The 20,401-nt window shown below is 50.4% G+C and overlaps 1 protein-coding gene across 1 annotated transcript in view; it reads left to right on the top strand.

Moving 5' to 3' along the window:
• The window catches only part of Snx29 (sorting nexin 29), a 470,841-nt gene extending 451,161 nt beyond the window's left edge, over window positions 1-19,680 (top strand). Inside the window, exons 20-21 of the mRNA XM_036196324.1 lie at window positions 646-785; window positions 16,259-19,680. Of these exons, the coding sequence (XP_036052217.1) occupies window positions 646-785; window positions 16,259-16,388 (270 nt within the window). The 3' untranslated portion in view covers window positions 16,389-19,680. The remainder of the gene's footprint in view (window positions 1-645; window positions 786-16,258) is intronic.
• Window positions 19,681-20,401: the final 721 nt, after the last annotated feature.

Below are 20,401 nucleotides of genomic sequence, written 5' to 3'. Positions count from 1 at the left end.
GAGCAGCTGTCTGACTTGGACGCTGTGCCTGCCTCCGGCTGTGCCACACAGCTTTAGCCACATTTTGAGGAGATGGTAAATTTTTTTGTTCATAGAACCTTTTGTGATCAGTGACAGATTCGTATCTTGAAAACCTGTGAAGACAAATTAAGCATGTACTCCAGAGGATAGCAGTGTGACTAATCACCATGCATACCTGTGTGGTCACTAGATTCATTTATGCCACCTCTAGTGGCCTGTGAACTCCATCAGAGTCACTGCAATGATTGGGTTCACTGTTCTGTCTTTGGTCTACATTGCCACACTTATAATATTGTGGTGCCAAGAAGTAACACCCACACCTAGTGATTCACTTACTCATTTGTGGAACCACACTATACACAGAATGTATTGGACATGCCTTCACTATGCTTATTAAAAATACCATCCCAGGTATCTTTCCCACAGCACATGCAAAGCCATGGAGACAGACCAGCTGTGCACAGCAGTGACGGAACCCAAGCCTTGCGCGTGATAGGCAAGTGTTCCACCACTGAGCCGTACTCCAGCCCCACTGGCAGTTGTTGCCTGATGAGTCCATGTTGGACAAGATCCCTGAGCTCATGACACAAGCATGCTGAGTGCACACATTCTCTGTGTTCCTAGGATGCCAAGTTCGTGGAGGAGCGACGAAAACAGCTCCAGAGTTACCTGCGCAGCGTCATGAACAAGGTCATCCAGATGGTTCCTGAGTTTGCTGCCAACCCCAAGAAGGAGACCCTGGTGCAGCTGGTGCCCTTCTTTGTGTGAGTGCCTGTCGTGGGGGAATGCTCCTGGACACCACTTGAGCTCTGCTTCCCTTGTACTCATTTCTCGGGGCCACTGTTAGGCCAGGTGTATTTGGGTAGTGCTTGAGGTGGTGCCTTGTCAGTGACCAGCACCTCTGCTCCAAGTGTCAGCCTTGCCTGGGGTGTTTATGTCCTCAGTTAAGGCGACCAAGATCATGAAGCCCTATGATTTTCATAATCTCCAGGTCCTGTTGAAGGTAATTATTTGTAATAGTCTCTCATGGAAGTCCCAGGTATGAAAAGCCATAGGAGAAAGCCCCTGGGTCCCCAAGGGTAGGTTTGAGATTCTCATTTGAGAAGCCCTTGTCTGAGTCTGTATAATTTGCTGGGACAAAATTAGTTTCCTACCACTGGGGCTCTTTAAAACATTATGCAGAAGACATCTGGGGGGTTCACTCCCACAGTGATGCTACAGCAGAAAGAGGCTGGTTTCCACTCTTGTCTGTGGGATGTGCCAGAATTTCCAGGTTGAGCTTCTGACAAGACAGACACAGGGCTACTTTCTGCCCTGCAAAAGTCCTTTTGTTGTAGCTGAAAAGGTTGCTCATGGGTTCTGGTTCTCTCAAGGTTTTGTGAAAAGACAGAAGTCTAATGTACTGTGTGTTGAAAGATGCCTTTTCCCTGTTTAAAAGACATGCATTGGGACACCATGTTTTCCCATTATCCATTTATTAGTAATGCCAGGGCCTGGATGTCCATACTTGGGGAAGGCACATTACATCATGAAGAACACTAGCTCATTTTCACAGACAGCTCCAGCCCAGGTGTGTTGGGAATAACCATTCCCTTTGAGTCCCAGGAATTTGGGCTTTATTTTCAGTTGTAAAGAGAGTTATCAGGCAAACCCCAAGAGGACTGATGGCAGGAAGCTGAGGAAGGATAGCCCTTGAAGGATACCAGGGTCCCAGCTGGCTCCAGAAGGCCAGCCACCCCAGTCCAGTGTTGATTCCCACATGCTGGCCTGTGAGGCTGCTGAATTGTGACAGCTGTAGTGCTATGTGCAACATGGAATGCAGGCTCAGCTGTCTGTGTTCATCGGTGCCGAGGGGGAAATTGTCTATTCCTGATGAGCACGCCAAGCACAGGGTCCAGTTTTGTGAGCTTAAAGAACAAAGGGAGTTTTCGCAGGAGATTGGGAAATAGAAGTTTGACCAAACACCAGGCTAGATCTGGGCAGCACTAAGTAGCCATGTCCCTTTGGGTCTCCTTGACATTGCAAATTAAGCCACATCTCTTGTCTTTTGTGGGCAAGGTGAGATTGCAGGGTGAAAGCTGCAGGTGTTCTCATTTTGTGTGCAGAGGATGATCTGCAGCTAAGTCTTGCCCATACTAGCAAAGGTCCCCAGGATGTCTTCTGTCTGTGTTGCTCATAGACTATGAGACCAGCATCCCTGATGAAGTTCCTAGCTAGAGAGTTCCAGTTAGAGACATAGATACACAGACAAGTATACTCAGATATACACATACAGATAGATACATAGACAAGTATGGACAAACACATCTATACACACACACACACACACACACACACACACACACAAACACATACAAATGCACAGATACACAGACACATACAAATATATATGCACATATACATGCATACACCCATACATTTCTCAATTTAAGAAATAAACCCTCAAAGCATTATTGTTAATACATCTCTGCAGCTGTCCCTTGGTTCTTTCAGACACTGATTTTAAAGGTCCCATCTAGTGAGTGAATATCCAGGGATGCATTTCCTAAGACAGTGTCACAGTTATGTGGGCCAGCCTCATGCCACATGTCTTATCTCACTGTCTCCTAGGCTCTCAGTGGATGGGTGCTGTGCTCTTTCTACTGGGGGAATTACATGAGGTGCCATTAAAATACCGACCTCATAAGGTTTCCCACCAGTTAGATTATAGCCATGTTATTACATATGTAGACTGTTTTATAACATGTAAAAACAAAGTGCAGCCAGAGAGGAGGCATAAGTGATCTCAGGGCCCCTCCCAGCACTTGGGGAGCCTGGGCAGAATGATACCTTCACCTAGGTTTGAAGATTTAGTTGGAAAACTTACATCCTGTGGACAGACATTCCTCTGTTTCTGATGTGATCAGACAATGGTGTTTTCTCATTTGTTTTTAAGTGGAGTAGTTGCCACTGTAAAACAACTGAATGTCATCAGATTAAAACATTGAAATTCCAGGTTTCTCTTGAGCATAAGCTTGATTTTGCCCTGTTTCCCACCATACAACGCTCAGCTGTAGCTGCTGGTGACTCTGAAGCCCCAGATCATATTGTCTCCTAATGCTAACCCAGCCTCCCTGCCCCACACATCATTCTCTGACTGGTTTGTCTCTCGCCTGCTCACTTACTCTGCAACACACTCACAGAACTGCCTAGTTTTGCAGATTCAAAGGTGTGGCCCTGGATCACGGCTGCTCTTCCCAGACCCCTTCTGCATAGGTGATGGACTTAAGATAGTGTCACCACACTTCTGTCAACCATTCTGCATTTGCTTATGCCATGTGCCTGACTGTCTGCTCTGTGGGCCAGTCTCTGTATGTACTTCCTATTCTAGTAGCCAACCCCCTCCTGGAGATAGGACAGGGAACAGGGTAGATCAGAAGAACTGGCTGGTGAATTCCCTCCAGAATATGCCTTCAAGTCCTCAGGTTATACAGTGTTGGCTCTGGTGTTGGACAGTGCCTGCTCTCTCTCTCTCTCTCTCTCTCTCTCTCTCTCTCTCTCTCTCTCTCTCTCACACACACACACACACACACACACACACACACACACACACACACACTCTGCAGTTGTCAATGTCCCTTACGTTTGGCAATGAGAGCATGGTTTTAAGCAGCCCGACATCCCCACAGATCTGAATGTGCCTCCCCCCTACTTTTGGACTCTGTTCCTTTCCTGGAAAATGCCTGACACAGCTCTGAGGCATAAAGTGGGACAGTGGAAAGTGGGCATTTCTTCTTCATGTTGGACTCTGTACCAGTGTGGCACATGGGGGGCCAGACTCCCCTGCACACACCAGATAGGGAGCGGAGAGATGGCAGCCCTTGCTGTCCACTCTGAGGAGCCCCACTTTGGCTGTGTTCTTCCAGTACTTTTTTTTCTTTTTCTTTTATTACATTTTTTCATTTATTTTACATACCAACCACAACTTTCCCTCCCTCCTTTCTTCCCCTCCCCTCTTCCATCTACCCCCTCCTCATGTACTCGTCCTCCATTCACAAAGGGGCAGGCCTTCCATGGGAGCCAACATAGCATGGTGTATCAGGACCAAGCTCCTCCTCCTGCATCAGGGCTGGGCGAGGCATCCAGCATGGGGACTAGGTTCCAAAAAGCCAGCTCATGCACCAGGGACAGGTCCTGATCCCTCTGCTAGGGGCCCCACAAACAGACCCAGCTATAGGACTGCCACCACATGCAGAGGGCCTAGGTTGGTTCCATGAAGACTCCCTAGCTGTCGGTCCAGTCTCCCAGCACTTTTGAGAAAGATGGATTCCAAGGAATGCGATTTACTCAGGTGCCTGGGGAAAAGTTGGTGCCACTAATGAAGGGAGGCCTGACTTCAAGAGTTCTCTGAGGAACTGGGCAGCACATCGCATGGCTTCAGTGATTTGCTAGACTGTCACTTAACACGCTATTAAAACATTTCTTTGAAGAGTCACTCATCTCTTGGAAGCTGCCATGCCCCTGGGAGGGACAGCTGGGGAGAGTAAAGTGTGTTGCAGCTCAGACCCCCATGTGGAGGTTCAGCAGAAGTGTGGTCCCTGTTCCTCCCCCACCCACTGCCATTTTTACTCCAAATGTTGTTCACTATAGTTTCTGCTGAAATGAGAAATCTATGGTCTCCCAGAAAGCAATTAAGTTTTGCCCAGGGTCGCAGTGGGATCCTTGTCTCTGGCAGGGCCCACTTGAGCCTGCATTGAGGCCTTTTGTCTCAAAAGGGGTTACTGACACGTACAACTCAGAACCTTCTATCCTAAGTTGCTGTGGCAGATTGCCAAGGCACCACAGTCCTCATCACTGCCGAGCTGTTCAAGATGTCTCTCCAGCACAAGCTACGAAGCCAAGAGTGGAGAGGGTTTAAAAATAAGTGTAACTGCAGTGGCATTTGGGGTGAAAGGATTGTGCCTCGCTTTGCTGGACTCTGACCTTCCACAGCATCCCTATCTCCATTATTCGCCCAGGTCTGGCCTGGGGTAGGAAGCCACCTATGTCCTTGGATCTTGGTTTAGCCAAGAGGCACTGGGCAAAGTCCAAGGTTGTAAGCCTTGCACCCATGCTCCTGTGCCACTGGGTTGAAGGATGGACTTGTGTTCCTCTCCTTTTTTCCTTTTCCTTCTTCCCATTTGCCTACTGTGCCTTTGCAGATGCTGAGCTGGTGGCAAACAAAGGCACATGCTTGCAAGTGACATAAACACTAATGTGCTCGTTTGCGTAGGGTAGGAGCTGTATGAGCATGTTCTAGAAGCATGACTCTGGTGTGCCCTCGGTAGGCATGCCATTTTGAGAGGCTCTGAGCAGGCTGAGGAGTAGATTGCTTGGATCTTGTCTGCAGACCCCTGGGCTCCATAGTCAGGAGTGAGACGGTGTTGAAAACGATGTGTTCCTTGCCCTGCCAGATGCCCCAAACCAGGTTGGGCTTCATTGAGTCATTGAGACCCACGTGTCCCTCTAGTGTCTGTGTCACTGTCTCTTCTCCAGGGCAGAAAAGTGAGCCTGGGAGGGAAGTAGCCCAGCCAGTGTGCAGCTGGGACATGGGGGTTGGGGGCAGGAACTGCTTCCTTACCAGTTCTCCACTGCCAAGTGAGTCAGATCAAAGTTTGCCGAGGGCATGTGGCTGCTCTCCATTTCCTGTGGAAGCTCCCTGGGCTCAAGCTGTGTCTACTGCAGCCCCTGCAAGTTCTACCCAAGTCCCCACTTTGGAGCTCACCTGAAGTGCAGGTTTCAGAAAGGGCTCGGAAAAGGGGCTGAGGGAAATGCAACGAGGAACTCGGGGTTCTGGCCTCCAATGTCCGCTCCACACTGGACCTGGCCTGCTCTTCCCTGCTGGCTTGCGTGGGAGCCACAGCCCTTTCATGTTCCTTGTTTGTCTAAGACGCCCGGGATGTGCTAAATGGCTCTGAAACATTGAAGCCGGCGATCTGCCTGCAGAGGAAGAGCAGGGCTGTTTGGATTCCTCATATTCACACTTGGGGACTTGCTGTGACAGGGCTGCTCTGAGGAGGCAGGTTGAGAACCTACTGATACAACAGGAAGCAATGCTGTTGCTGCTGCTGCTGCTGCTGCTGCTGCTGCTGCTGCTGCTGCTGCACAGGCCATTTGGGAACTTTTCCTCCCAAGGGCTCAGTAGTGGCATCTGTGGTGATGGAGGGCTGCAGGCTGGGTGTGACTCAAGGCTATGTCCTAGTCACTAACCTGCTGCTTTGCCCCTTTACAGGCTTGGTGCCTCTGTTTCCCCTTCTTCAGGCAGTGCTGGCAGTTGGCATGCTGAGGCTGAGCTGCACAGGAAATTCAGGAATGGCAGTGGTGACAACGGCTGGTGTCACTAGTAGGATTGTGTGCAGATAATTTCCAGGCTCCTTAGAAACATGGCGGAGTGTGTGGCATCTGAGATGGTAGAGCACAGCAAGAATGTTCACTAAGACCCACAGAAATGTCTCCATGTTTGTCCAGGCCACAGCTATATCCTTTATTCTGATCTGAAAGGCCTTGGCTGTGATGGTGTTCACATCACACACCCTCACGCCTGAGCCCAGAGTCCCAGCAGCAGAGGGGAAGCCTTCTGCTCTCCTTAGGCAGCTCTCCTTAAGGGGGAGCCAGGCTGTGGTGCAGAGTTCCCGCCACATCACACTGGAGCCATGGTCATGCAGAAAGTGCAAGACGGGGCCACACAAGACCTGCGGTCAGATGCTAGATCTTCATAGCCTCTGGCCTGGCTCTCTGCCTCAGTGTTCTTATCTGTAAAATGGAGCTAGTTACAAAGACCTCCCAGGCTTGAGAGGATTAAAAGAAATGCCACCAAGTGCCTGTACAGGGGGTACGGTTCAGACTGCAGTCACGGCTTTGCTTTTGAGTTCAAAGTCTCACTTTAGTCCCCAAAGGATACAGGTTGGCAGCACAGATGTTACTAAAGTTGCCCGCCCTACTTCATGGCTTTTATTTTTAAACATTGGAGCCTCAGAAAATTCGGTTTTGAGAAAGGGAAAAGGGAAAAATATTAGGTTATTTTTGGCACAATACCCTCCATCCAATTTAAGGTTAGTTTTTTAAAAAGTGACAAAATCCCTGTAATAGCAGAGGTGTGCTTACGGTACACAGAAGCTGACGGACTCATCCTATCCCAGTGCCTCCTGTTCTGATAACAGCTCTCCTCTCCGTGGGCCAGACAGTCATATAGCCGTCCCTCTAAACTTTAAAATATGCTGTCTAGGGTGACCATGAAAGTGGTTATGTCCCCACTGTCTCCTGCCTTGTTACTGCTATGTAGAAAACACCAACCATAGGCCTCAGTGGCCCAAAGCCCTAATACTGCTCCCACTTCAGATGGCAGACCAGGAGCCCCTGGATTGGCTGGTCTCTTGGTGAGCTTTCCTTGGGCCACATCTAGGACAAAGTGGCAGAGGGCAGTCAGCTCACACTCGCTCACAGGCTGAGCAGGGGCGTAGTGAGAGGACTGGGGTAACATGCCCTCACACTGGGGACCTGAGGGCCAGGGATCATTTCTCACAGGTTGTATGAGGAACTTGGGGGCACCCTTGAACTGTACTCTAATCCTCCTGTGGAACCTCCTGGCATATTCAGAATGCCCACACAACCTGGATTGCCATCCCTGACAGAGACGCTGTCCTCAGCAGAGGAAAACGTGTCTCAACACTCCACAGAGGGGCCTCCAGCCTGAGTGGCAAGGTCAGCCGCAGTAAAGGACAGGCCTGGGCTGCAACTGATAGCTAAGTCAGCGCTCCAGGCTGTTCCTGCTGCAGAGCTCTAAGCCGCTGATGTAAAGAGGCTGATGGTGGCTTGGAGCCTAGGGGCTTTGATAGTACTTCCTGATACTCAGCTGGAAGTCACGAGGCAGCAGCCTGCTGGAAAGAACTGACAGGGAAGAGAGGGCCATGGGACCTTCTGGTCACCTTTAGTCACTTGCTTTCCCATAGGGGCCTTGATTGAACTTCCATATGGAAATGGCGTGTCATAGAAATGTCATAGAAATAGACAGTAGTCAGTTACCTTGCCTTTGTCGCTCAGCCATGATGAGGTGGGCTCCACTGACTCCCAGGAGCTCTGATTACCAACAATGGCTCATTTCCTCCACTCTCCCCTCAAAAGGGACAGGAAAATGGGGGGGGGGGAGTTGACTGAGTTTATACAGGCCGCTGCAGGCCTAGGCTTTATGGCTGCCGCTGCAGGCCTAGGCTTTATGGCTGTAAGATTCATGGTTCAGGTCCTGGTCCTGGCGAGCCCCTCCCTGCCATTATAGAATGAAATGTAGTCAGGTCATGGGAATGTCGGGTGGGAAAGGGGCAGTTACAGTCCATGGAGGGGAAGCCTCTGAATGATGGCCTAAGGTTCTCACCCATGTGGACTGTAGTGAGCAGGGAAGGAGCCCTCAGGTACCCAGCCAGGGCTCCTTATTGCCTCTCGTGGCTTCCAGACCATCACTGCTGGAGCACCCGAGTGGGAGAGGGAACCTTCTCTGGCACAAGTCACTTCTAAGAGGGGCCTGAACCCCAGGGACAAGCTCAGTCACTGGGCAGTCTGGGCTAGTTACTGTTTGACAGTGGAGGGCTGATGAGGACCTCCTTCAGGACTGTGATTTGGGAGGCCAACCCCCATGTCTCAGTGCATGAGATGAGATGGGAATAGTGAGGCTGTGCTGTGTTCAAGTCCTCAGTCCATCTCTGAGCTGCACTTGCAGCCTTCCGTTTGCGCCTGTGACATGGAGATGTAGCATGACTGTACGTGGGAGGATAGGGTTGGTGCCACGAGTGTAGGAGGCACACAGGAGGTGTTCTAGTCATGAAAACCTGTTACCATTAATCCCATGTTCAACCCAAAAAGGATACCATGAGGGGAATATGAATACTAGATTGATCTATTGATAATTATAAACAATTACATGAACAAGAGGGAAAAATCTGTATTTCCTATTATCTACAGGACTGCTGTGATTCAAACTGTTGTTTTGACAAAAAATAAATGAACAAAACATGACAAGAAAATTAGAGATGTTTAAGCAGCTACCTTCCCTGCTAAAAAAGAAAGGGTTCAAATTAGTCCCAGCACTCAAAGGAAGACCAGGCTCAGCTAGCTTACCTGGGATCTGTCAGTGTAGTAACCCAGGCCAGCCAAGAGCATGGCCCAAGTGTGGAGCATATGCCTAATTCCAAGCAGTTACTGACGGTTCTAGAGCAACTCAGGTCTCACCTTTGGTTGGGGACACAGACATTGAGTTGTCCAGGGGGTGATATGCACACCAGCTAGTGATTACTTCACACAAAAGTGGGAACAGGCCTGGTGGGAATGTGTTAATATTGTAGTTGGAGAAGACCTCAAAGGTAGAGAGAGGTGGATTATATACCTCAGGGATAGATCCTGGCAGAATGAACTGCAGGTGCAAAGGCCCTGAGGCCCAGACTGTTGAGCCTTCTCAAAACAGCAGAAATGCCAGCTTGGTGAGGGGAGGTGCCAGAGCAAGGACAGTAGGTTCCAGAAAACCTTGTAGTCTAGGGAATGGGATGGGGGACCCTGGGGGAGGAGTTTGAACATGGAGGATGAAGGAGGGTGACTATGGAAAGGTATGGGGGAGAAAGCTGTCATCCCCTAGTGTGTTTAGAACGCAGCACTGAAGGTCTAGGTATGTATGAGGGAGTGTGCATTACTGTGTGTGGAATTGGAAGCACAGAGTTGCCATTTAGTAAATACATGGTGACCCGGAGACACTCAGGAGGAAGAGATGGGCTTTGTGAAGCCCTTGGACATTCTTGCAGATTAGGTCAGGTGGTGCATCTAGAACCCAAGGACAGATGCCTGGAGGAGCTGTCCATGCAGAAGTGGCGCCTGGCACCAATGAATGAGGTAAGGTCATTGAGGAGAGTGACTTGGAAGAGAGGTCTTGTGGTTACACTTGGGAGATGTCAGTAGGTGAAGAGGAACCCATGCAGGAGGTATGGTGGGGGGAAGACTCCCAAGTGATGGGGTCTGGAAGCTAAGAGAGAAGGCACAGCAAGGGAAGACATAATGTTCATAGGATCTTCCAGTCTAGAGCTTCTTCTGCCTCCCTGCCAGTGAGAACAGAAGCTGCTACATGGGCAGGCAGGTGCCCAGTGCCATCTGGGAGGGGCCTTGATGTTGCCTGCTCTCTGAGTGGCACTCTGATGCTAAGAGTGGGCTCTGGATGATGCTGTCTATGCCTGTCAAGCAGGTGCAGCTCAGAGCGTTTAGATACTGGAAGATGGGCTGGCACAGCCTCGAGCCCAGGCTACTGCTCCCCATCCTCTGTTATCTTTGTCCAGCTGTCTACAGTCCAAGCTGGTCCCAGCACCCTGATTTTCAGGGCTATAACCTTGACCTGTGAAACCAGTGGTAACATCAATGCAATTAGGTGTTGCCACAAATGGAAGTCTTCCCTTGAGCCATTTTCTGCCTTTATAACTTCAAGATCTGAATGGCTTCATCATAAGTGTAGCTACCTGTGGGTGGGGACATAGGGAGTGTGGCCCTGGCAGGATGTGCAAAGGCACTGTGTTTGAGAAACGGCTGCTGTCAAGGATGGTCCTGGGTGGCCGAGCTGGGCAATCATGGCCAGGAGGTGGGGACTTTTTGTTGCTGCTCTCGTTCTGTTTTGGTTTTACAGTGCCGGGAATGGGCATTGAACATATTAGGCAAGTGCTCTGACCTTGTGCCATATCTCTGCATGCACTGGTGGATCAGATGAGGTACTGATCCACTGCTGTCCCAGTTTAAAACCAGAGCCCCTGCTCTGGGTGTTTGAAGACATGAGGCCTGGCCACTCACTTCAAAGTAATGATTAAAAGGCAAGAAATGATTTTAATCAAAGTTGCCATTTGTAAGCATTGGCAGTTGCTTGGGTACTGATGGGAACTCTGGGTTTAAGCTTGGGCACGGGAGAGGTGCTGCATTGTTAAGCAGTCCTAGGCAAGGTGTGGTGTGTTGGTCACTACTTGGTTCTAGTTCTGCAATGGTGGCCCCAAGGAAGTCCAGTTCTCGTGAAACGATTGCTCCTGCTTATGGGATCCCACTGTAGGACATGGTTCTGCTGCTACTGGGATCCTGATAGGTTGTAAAAGCAGACAGGTGACTCTAATCTCTATGCCCTTGGCCTAGAAGAGGGTAGGATGGGTCATGTGTCTGTGGTGTGCAGACACTGCTTGAATGTTAACTCTGCTGCCTGTTGCTCAGCACAGACAGGTGCAGAATGAAAGCAGAGCTGCCTTCCAAAGGCAGATGGTGCTGGGTGTGATGACACATGGACTCATAAGTAGAGGCAGATAGATCTGTGGGTTTGGAGCCAGCCTGATCTACATAGTGAGTTTGGGATAGCCAGGGCTACATAGTGAGACCTTGTCTCAAAAAAACAAACAAAAAAACCCTGTAGTTTGTAAGAACCTATTTGTATGCTCTGTGGCCTCAGTCTTCCGTGTGTGGCCTAGGGAAGGGTAATAAATACCAGTGATTCCTTAAGATGAAGGGCAGGGGTCAGTGTATTCCCTCAGAAGCAAGGTCTCAGAGTCATCCTGGACACCTGATAGCAATCTGTCCTCACTGCCCCCAAGAAGAAGGTGGGCCTCATGCCCCTGCACAGTTCTAATGATGTCTGGGGACGCCTGTTGGAGATGGACCCTGTAATCATGACAGAACACAATCGTGTTGGAAGTTCATGGTGGCCTGTGTCACAGTGACCGTTGGTTAGTCCCCTGCTCTGGAATGTGTCTTCCCTGCTTCCCTTCCATGACTCCTAGAAAGTCCTCTGCCTTCCAAGACTGTGCTCTCTGGGAGAGCACAGGTGTGGGGGTCAACTATAGTTGGTGTCTCTCTCTCTCTTCTGCACCTCTGGTACTTTTGATGGATCTCCCCATAGGCAGCTTCCCCTTAGGCTATTCACAGTCATTCTACCTGAGCCTCATCATGGAAGGAACAATTGAGGGATCCCATTTGGCTCCAACTTAGAGGAACCCGTTGTGGCTAAGGTCAAAGCACAGAACACTGCAGGGGTCCTTCTGGGGCAGGAGGACATGGTCCAGGCTCTCAAGCACACTGTGATGACTTTGCCCTCCAGCTGGGCCCGGAGAAGAGAGCAGGTGAAGACAGACCAAGTCCACTGCCAGTCCTGGAACCACCCGTGTCCATTAGGGTGGCAGGTGTTTCTCTAGCACTTTCTAAGATTTCATGATCAAGGAAACCATTGAGGACAGCCCTACTCTCCAGATTTGCTAGGTCATCTGGGAACAAAAATGATTAACTGTGCTGTCCAAGAAGCCAGCCCAGGCCACTCAGGAGGAACAAGTATGGGTATGTGTGTGACAGGACCAAGGGAAGTGGGTCAGGATGCGGAGGGAACAGGGACCATGTGGCCACACTTGCAGGGGTGGCTAGCAGGACCGTGGCCTTAAGTTGACTGGGGTGGTATTGTAGGAACAGCAGGTGGAAAGTCTTACATGAGGCTCTGGTCTGTTCATAGTACTTCCTTCTCATGTTCATGTTGGGTTATCAGCATGTGCCAGGCTCCTTGAGTCTATTTAGGCCTTTGTACCTATCTAGAGAAGGGTTTGAACCTAGACCCAGGCCCTGAAGCCTGTGCCCCGCATCTTCACAGTCCTCTGACACACGTGCATATCTGGAAAGAGAATAACGTTGCTCATGGCAGACCCAGGGCCTGGCCCTCATGTCAGTGATAGGCAGGTAACTATAGTTCATTTGTAGTCAGGTGCCCATTAAGGAGAAAAGTTCACATCCTTGTGTTTGGAACAGCAGGGCATACTTCCTCCCTAGGTTGTGGCTGAACAATGAGATCAACAACCAGAAGCTTACACTAGAAGACTGAGGTGTGGCTGGCTCAGTGGAGCACACTTGCTCAGTGTGCACAAAGCCCTGGGCTCATCACTAGGACCACAAGAAAAAGAAAAATTTAAAGCAGAGTCCAGGAAAGTGCCACAGGCTAATCACCACAGTCCTACTCATCCACACACCATCCACAGCATCAGTCCTGCTAGGATGCAGCAGCACCCATGCAACAGCCCCTCCAGAGCCACAGACACAAGGGCCTGACCATTGCGAGGCCTTGTTTCAGAATGTTGGGGCTGATCTCTATGAAGCAGCAGGAGAAGCTCAACAATGTACCATTGGCATGAGAAGCAGGAGGCAGCAGCACAGTGCATCTTTTCCATTTGTATAATTAACAGGTAAAACAGTGTGTAAGTCACACGTACATGCACACATACATACATACACACATACACATGCAAGCACGCATGCATGCACACACTGTGCAGGAGGTAATTCAAGAAAGATACAACTCAAAATAAAAAGGGCTGCTCTCTGGAGACGGGGCAGGAGACACACGTGTTCCATTTTACCTCTATGCTTTTCTATTTAAATTTGCTCCACTTTCTGTGTTGCCTATTCCAGGAAATAGTGAAAGAAGTACCTTGAGGCTGAAGAACTGAGATAGCAGAGAGAGGGGAAGCCATCTCTTAGGCTACATTTCCTTCCTCTACTGAGAAAGGTGCAAAGATGTTTTTATGGGCTGCCATGTGCTTTCTGAACACTCTTGTTCTTGATCTGGGAGGGAGCCCGGGAAGGAGGCTCTCAAGTCCTGGCTACATTTAGGTGGAAATTACCTCTGAGGTGAGCGGTGCAGGCAGAGAGCACAGCAGCCTTGCTTTGAAGGAGTTTGCTCCTCTGAGCACTGACTTCTGGATGAAGGCTGCAGAGCACTTGGCTTCCAGCCCCAGTGAGCCTTGTTCCTTGGGTGAAGTCTAGTCTGGAATGAAGAGTCAGTGGCACACTGCTGCTAGGAGAGCACTGGAAAGCATGACTCTGCCTGCCCCCTCTCCTCAAAGTCCAGACAGTGTGCCAGCCTACCAAAAAGCCCCCTTAGCCTCAGTGATGAGTTGAATTGTTCTCAGCTGGCCTCTTTGTTTCCAGAGCCCCTGGGTTCTCCAGCAAGCTTTAAAGGCTTGAGCACTGTGTTTGGAGTCTGGTGATTCTGGAGTGCATCTGAGCTGAGAACGGCTCTCTTGTGAGCCCAGAACAGACCCTGGTGCTGGGGTCAGACCCCAAGTGTGTCTGTCCGCTCAGCTGCCTCCGGTGTGGTTCAGGCTGCTGTCTTGGGAGTGTTTTGCCCTCCTGCTTACAGGGTCTCTCAGGTCTGAGTGAGACAGCTCAGGGCAGTAGCTGAATCTCTCTTCTGGAAGGAGGCCCTCTTCCTTCACTGGCAGTAGAGTAATATATGGACTTTAGGGTTTCCCTCTTGCACCCCTTTCCCAGCTGATGGGTGGAGACCTGCTGCCAGGCTCCACCCCCACAGGCAGCACCCATGAGGCACATCAGCCTCTCTGGAGAGCAGGCTGGAGGCAGGGCTTGGTTGATGTGGTTGCTGCTCTGCAGGTCACTCAGTCTGTGTTACAGCTGCTCACCTTAGCCAATACCATGTCAGTATAACCAATAGGGAGGTGACGGGACAGTCATGCCCCAGTAAAGCTGTGTGATAACCTACTAAACAAGAAATCCTACAGACCTGGTGGCACATGTGGTCTGAAGGAGGCTGAGAGGTTGTTCAGACTGAGGCTGCAGACATGGCTGGCACTGCCCTGAGAAGTCAGCCTTAGGGTACCACTTGAGGAACCAAGGGAAGTGCCGGTAGAGAGTGAGGGGGCTGGCTACACAAGTGCCCAGGACACACAAGGTTAGGTGGCATTTTAAGCAACCCTGGCCCGCTATGTGGAGTGGTTGGGCCCAGGGCATGTGCCCAGAGCTCAGGTTGTAGTGAACTCAGGGGTGATGTGCAGTGAATGGATTTGCTCCTAGACTTTCAGGACTACAGGTTGAGGTAATGTTGAAACCTTCTGCGACTGGGGTACTGGGCTCAGCATCAGCATTATTATTATGAGAAGCGGCGTGACTATGAGTCCCCCATCTGAGGCTGGAATTAGGACAAGTAGCCATGTTTCCAAGACACTGTCTTGATTATCTTCTGTTTTCCACCCCCAAATGGATATACTGCACAGTAGGGGTGCTAGGATGGCAGGCAGGCACCCTACACCTGTAGTAGCTTCAGATTCTCCTGAAGTGGGGCCCCCTTCTCACCCTTCCCACACCTATTTTGGTACCCTGTCTACTGTCTGCATAAAATCCTCTCTCACTATTTGCCAGAGTTTTCTTACTCTCCTCTGCCAGGAAGAGTTGGAGCTGACACCACCTTCGTTTTGACTGCCTCCTCATCTCAACATGATCCTCCTACCTTATACATATCCTCTCTGGCCTCTGCCTCCACCTCATCTACAGAACTTGATGGGAAGAGGCTTTTGCCCCTGCTTGTAGAGGCACTGCTCAAGAAAATAAAGCCTGCAGTCCACCCAGGGCAGGGCATAGTAGGGGATCCTCCCCCACTTTGCTCTAAGCAGTAGCCACCCATTTGTCCAAGTAAGTCAGTGGTGCAGGTTGTGTAACTACTGACCACAGTATGGACTGTGGGCTGTTCTGGTGGGTAGATGTTTGATGACTCGTGTCGGTGAGACTCCATTGGATTGGAGAAGAAATAAAAGCAAAAGCTTTGAGACTGTATCCCGTGTGCTTTCCTCGTTCCATGGGGTACTCGGGCGTCCTGAGCTGTGGCCGAGAGTCTTAGAGCTCAACATCCATTGAGCTCCACATCTGTGCTCACACCTGCAGCCTGGGCTCCGGGACCAGCCATGCCACACAGTGGCTTCCCCACAGGGCTGTGAGCCATGCCTTGGTCACCAAACACTGGCACATGCCTTGACTCTCCTCTTGAATAAACACCAGCAGAGGTCCCTGTAAAACATCTGGCTACACATCTGTTATGACCCTGAGTGCTAGGATTTTAGTGGTATTTTCTCCTTGGCTCTGTGATAAGGCTTTGCTGTGAGATGGAGGGAAGCATGAAGAGTGCCTGGCTGGTGAGCTGGCTTTCAGCCTCAAAGCAGGTTCCTGCATGGTACCGCAAAGCTAGCTCAGACAAAGCCCGCATTCCAGGCTGTTTAAAAAGTGGGAAATTGATACAGCAACATGAATGTCTCATTTCTTCGAGTTCCACTGACCAGTTGGAGCTGGCCAGATACTCTCTTCTCTGTGTGACCTCTGCTGCTCTCACATGTGACTCCTGTCCTCGCCTATGTCATTTGCATTTAAACTCCTACTTCACCAGTCTCCTCCTGTCTTACAGGGATATTGCTCCACCTGGAGAACCGCTGAACAAGGACAGCAGACCCAAAGTAGTCTCCCGCTTTCCTAAGCTGTCCCGAGGCCAACCCAGGGAGATGCGCAATGTGGAGCCTCAGAGTGGTGACCTCTGACCTCAGTGGAATCCCAGACCCCAGCCACTTTGTGCTCAACCTAGCCATGGCCGCTGGCTCTGGACACCTTGGCAGGATGACCATGTCCCCACAGAGAACACACTCTTCCTGCTGCCGCACGCAACCCAATTAAATTGGTCAGTTTCAGCTGCTGGGTCCCTGTCCTTAGAGCAAGGCATCGCTCATGGACAGACAAAGATGGGGACACTGTCACTACCCCCAGTGTGGCCAAGGCTGGTTATCACCTCCTGCAGTTCTGCCAGCAGGTCAGTGGGTACCGGGACCCCTGGTTGAGATGCACGACACGTGGGCAGAAGGATCCTTCAGATGCCACCCATGACGCTTGCCCATGTGGGAACCAGAATGATTTACACTCTTGGGTCTCCTGATACAACTGCCTGCTGCAGCCTGTGGATGGAGACTCCTCCTCCCCTTCCCCTTTCCCTGTGGTAGTTAGACACCCAGCAGCAGGGCCACATGGCTGCCGTGGCTGGGATTTCTCCAGGAATAGGCCTCTAGTGGCCTAACAAAGGCATTGGAGGTGACTTTGGTCCTTTAAGAACTTAGCCTTCCCTCCTGGTGCTTGCTTGCTACAGGAAGCATCATCCATTCAGGAAACCTGAGGCTGCTCCAGCAAGGGCAGCTAGATGGACCTGAGGGGTTCCACCATCCAGCCCAGCCCAGGACAGCCTGGAGACCCCTAGGAGGACACCCCTGGTCCTAGAAATGGTGGTTGTGACCTCAGATCACTGGAGATTTGGCTCTGGGCATTACTGTGGAAAGCCGGTCCTATAGGGTCTCAGACCCAGTGCCAGAACTGAGCCAAGAATGATTGTCCCCTGAGGTTGTTTAGCACAAGCTGTCCCCTAACATGTTTCAGTTGGAGCAGATGCTGTGTCCCCCCAGGACGATGTTCTCCTCTTGCTCTCCCCTCAGGGCACCACCCTAGAGTCCAAGGCTCACAGGCATGGAGTGGAAAAGAGCCAGCTGCTTGGCAGCTCTGCACTCTGCCACCAAGCCTGGGTCCCTCTGCATCTCAGGACCCACTCTCAGTGGTCTTTTCCCCAGGTCAAAACCTCCTTGGTGTCTTGGTATAGCTTGGCAGAGCTTGCAGAAGGGACCATGTACCAAGCACTATGCACATCTCTGCCTGCCAAGGAGTTTCCAGTGACATCTGCCTAGAGCAGGCAACTGGAAATGCCTGAATGTGGGCTAGAAGGGCTTCAGCTCAAAGCTGGACCTTGGCAAATGGGCTGGGGAAGCAGGGGTCTTCCTGGCCCAAGGAAAGCTTGGAGAAAGTTCCCTAGAAGGTGAGAGAACTTCAGAGTACAGGAAGACAGAGAGGCCTGAACAGTTCCAATTCTGGAGAGCACCTTGAGCCAGATGGGCTGTGCACAGTTGAGGCAGAACACATGTGTCCTCCCTTACAGCTGGGAGCAAGAGTTGGGGGAAGCAGGGAACATCTTCAGCTTGCTGGGAAGGGAGGACCCAAGAAGTTTCTCCGCCCTAGAAATCCAAGCTCTAGAAACCCAACATGGTTCCTCTCTTGTCTGCCTGAGAGGCCATAGGCTCCACACAAACACCACACCCAGAATGTAGGTCAGGGAACTGGACCTGGTAGCCAGAAAGGCCCTGTGAGACTCTGGTAGGCCAAGTCCGCCTCCTGAGCTGGGGTACTCAGCATGGAGACACTTTGTTTTCTGTCATGTTCTGGAAAGAAAGGACTCTGCACCCTCCCACATCTCCCACAGCCGAGTCCTGAGTAGCAGGTCTTTGGGTACCTGGCCCAAACACGTGTCACTAAGAGGCTCTCTCTCTCACTGCAAACACAACATATAGAACAATCTTTCACATTCAGTACCTGCAGTTAAAGCAGAGAAGGGAGGAAGGAAGGAAGGAAGGAAGGAAGGAAGGAAGGAAGGAAGGAAGGAAGGAAGGAAAAGAAAGAAGAAAGGCACCCAGAGGAAATTAAAATGCCTTGGTTTTCAAGGATTAATTATGGGAAACTTGCCCAACTTTGCCATACTGTGGATGTAAGAACATGGTTCCAGGGACCATGTGGGGCCCTGTGGTTGCTTGATATCTGCCTCCTACCCACTCCTTTTTTCCCCATGTAGGGCATTGACACTGGGGCCTTGCAAGTACTGGACAATAGCTCTCCAGTGAACCACACTCCAGCCCTGCCCACACTGTTCCCACAGAAACCTAGCAATCACTCTTAGCTCCGGGTTGCCCATCTCATTACCTCACAAGAGCATGTGAGCCCCCTGGAACTTGGGCAGAGCAGTACAGGGTGGGGTGGTCAGGTGATGGAAGGCTGTCCCTGCAATGCTCCCCAGATATGAGGTCCAAAGTCCAGAGAAGAATGCAGAGCCGTGGCCACCCAGTGGGTCTGACACAGCCTCAGCTCTTCAGGACACTGCTTCCCAATCCTGACTGTGGCCTTGGCATACTTGTGGCTACTGAAACTTCCTTCTTGGAACAGTTCACATGTCCTGAGGCCCAGGTCACAGTGTTCTAGGCCTTGGCTCCTGTGCTATTACTCCAGCTTCATCTGTCTGTGCAAGACACAACTGTTGTATAAACACAACTGGCCCCTAAGGAGAGCCTGGGCCCTGGTCTCCCAAGTCTACCACCAGACTCCATCTCTTTGGCAGCCTGCACCTGCATACACCCACCCAGCTGTGCCCAGGACGACCCAGGAACAGTCTAGCCATGATGTCCTGCCCCTGCCCTGCTACACTGGCTGGGAGGCATGCAAGAAGGAGCAGCCTCACGCCCATGGCAATAAGTCCTAATGCTCAACACTCTCACTAGGGTCAATTCCACCCAAAGCTGCCTTCTGGCCTGAGGGCTGTGACCAGAAGGCAGGTGCCTCCTCATGAACAAGGCCTATTGTAATGAGCATTCTTCAAAATATTGTGCATTATTTCATTAAAGCTAGTGTTAAATGTTTTCTGTTTAGGTTGGCTCTGCGCTAACTTTGCACAATGTAGCACTGTATATTTTATCTAATGTTTCTGTGCCAAGAAGTTCAGCTCCCTGTCTTTATAACACGTGGCCTCTATTATGCTGCGGAAGTGAAGTGCAGGCAGTGCATGGGGAAGGTGGAGAGCACACTAGCGGAGCTGGAGAGGATGCTGTGTCAAGGCTCGGGTTCACTTCTCACCTGGGCCATGTTCTCCCGCCTTGTAGACACTGCTCACCACGTGTTCCAGCCACCACCTGCAACCTGCTCAGCTTCACTCCTGCCAGGGAAGACCGCTTGACCACATGGAGGTTTTCTGTTTGGTTTTGGTTTTTTGTTTTTTTTTTTTTTTCATCAGTGGGATGGATTGGGAATCCCCAGCAAGAATTGGGACATAGGACACATGACAGTGGGTTGCACAGGAGCCATAGTGTCGCTGAGCACCTGGGAAGAGAACCTGAGAGCTGGGACCTCCAGGGGAGTGAGGGCTCTGGTTAGCTAACTTCATCCATCCCAGGAAAGTTCTCTGTAGCTGCTACAGCCCTGTGTCTGGAGCCTGGGGTATGAACAGCCTAGAAGACTGAGCATGTGGTATCTCAACTCCCCTCTTAGGTTAAGGTTTACATAATAGAATTTTTAAACAAATCTGTTTAATTTTCTAAAATCTCTTGTATTAAAATTTTCTTTTGGAATAAGCTTGGATTTTGTTACAATCTCGTTGAGAGAAGCCTTTTCAGTGAGGGGATTAAAATGGCATTTTCTAAATTAGACGCTCTTCTCTGTGGTTTCTTTGTCTAGATTTTTTACTGACAATTAGGATTTCGATGAATACATCACAAGAAAGCCTTTAGATTCTAAAGTCTAGAAGGTTCACTTATCACTTCAGGTGACACTCCAGACATCAGCATGTGGTTCAACGAACAGCACTTTTGTTTGAATTAAATACTGGGAGTCACTTGTAGTATTATACTGATCTTGGTAAAGTGGAATGTAGAATAAAAATTCCACACAGAAAGAAATTCCACATCCTCATGACAGATTCCTG

The sequence above is a fragment of the Onychomys torridus genome, chromosome 8, assembly GCF_903995425.1.
Source record: "Onychomys torridus chromosome 8, mOncTor1.1, whole genome shotgun sequence".
NCBI lineage: Eukaryota > Metazoa > Chordata > Mammalia > Rodentia > Cricetidae > Onychomys > Onychomys torridus.
This window is presented reverse-complemented; position numbering and strand designations above follow the sequence as displayed.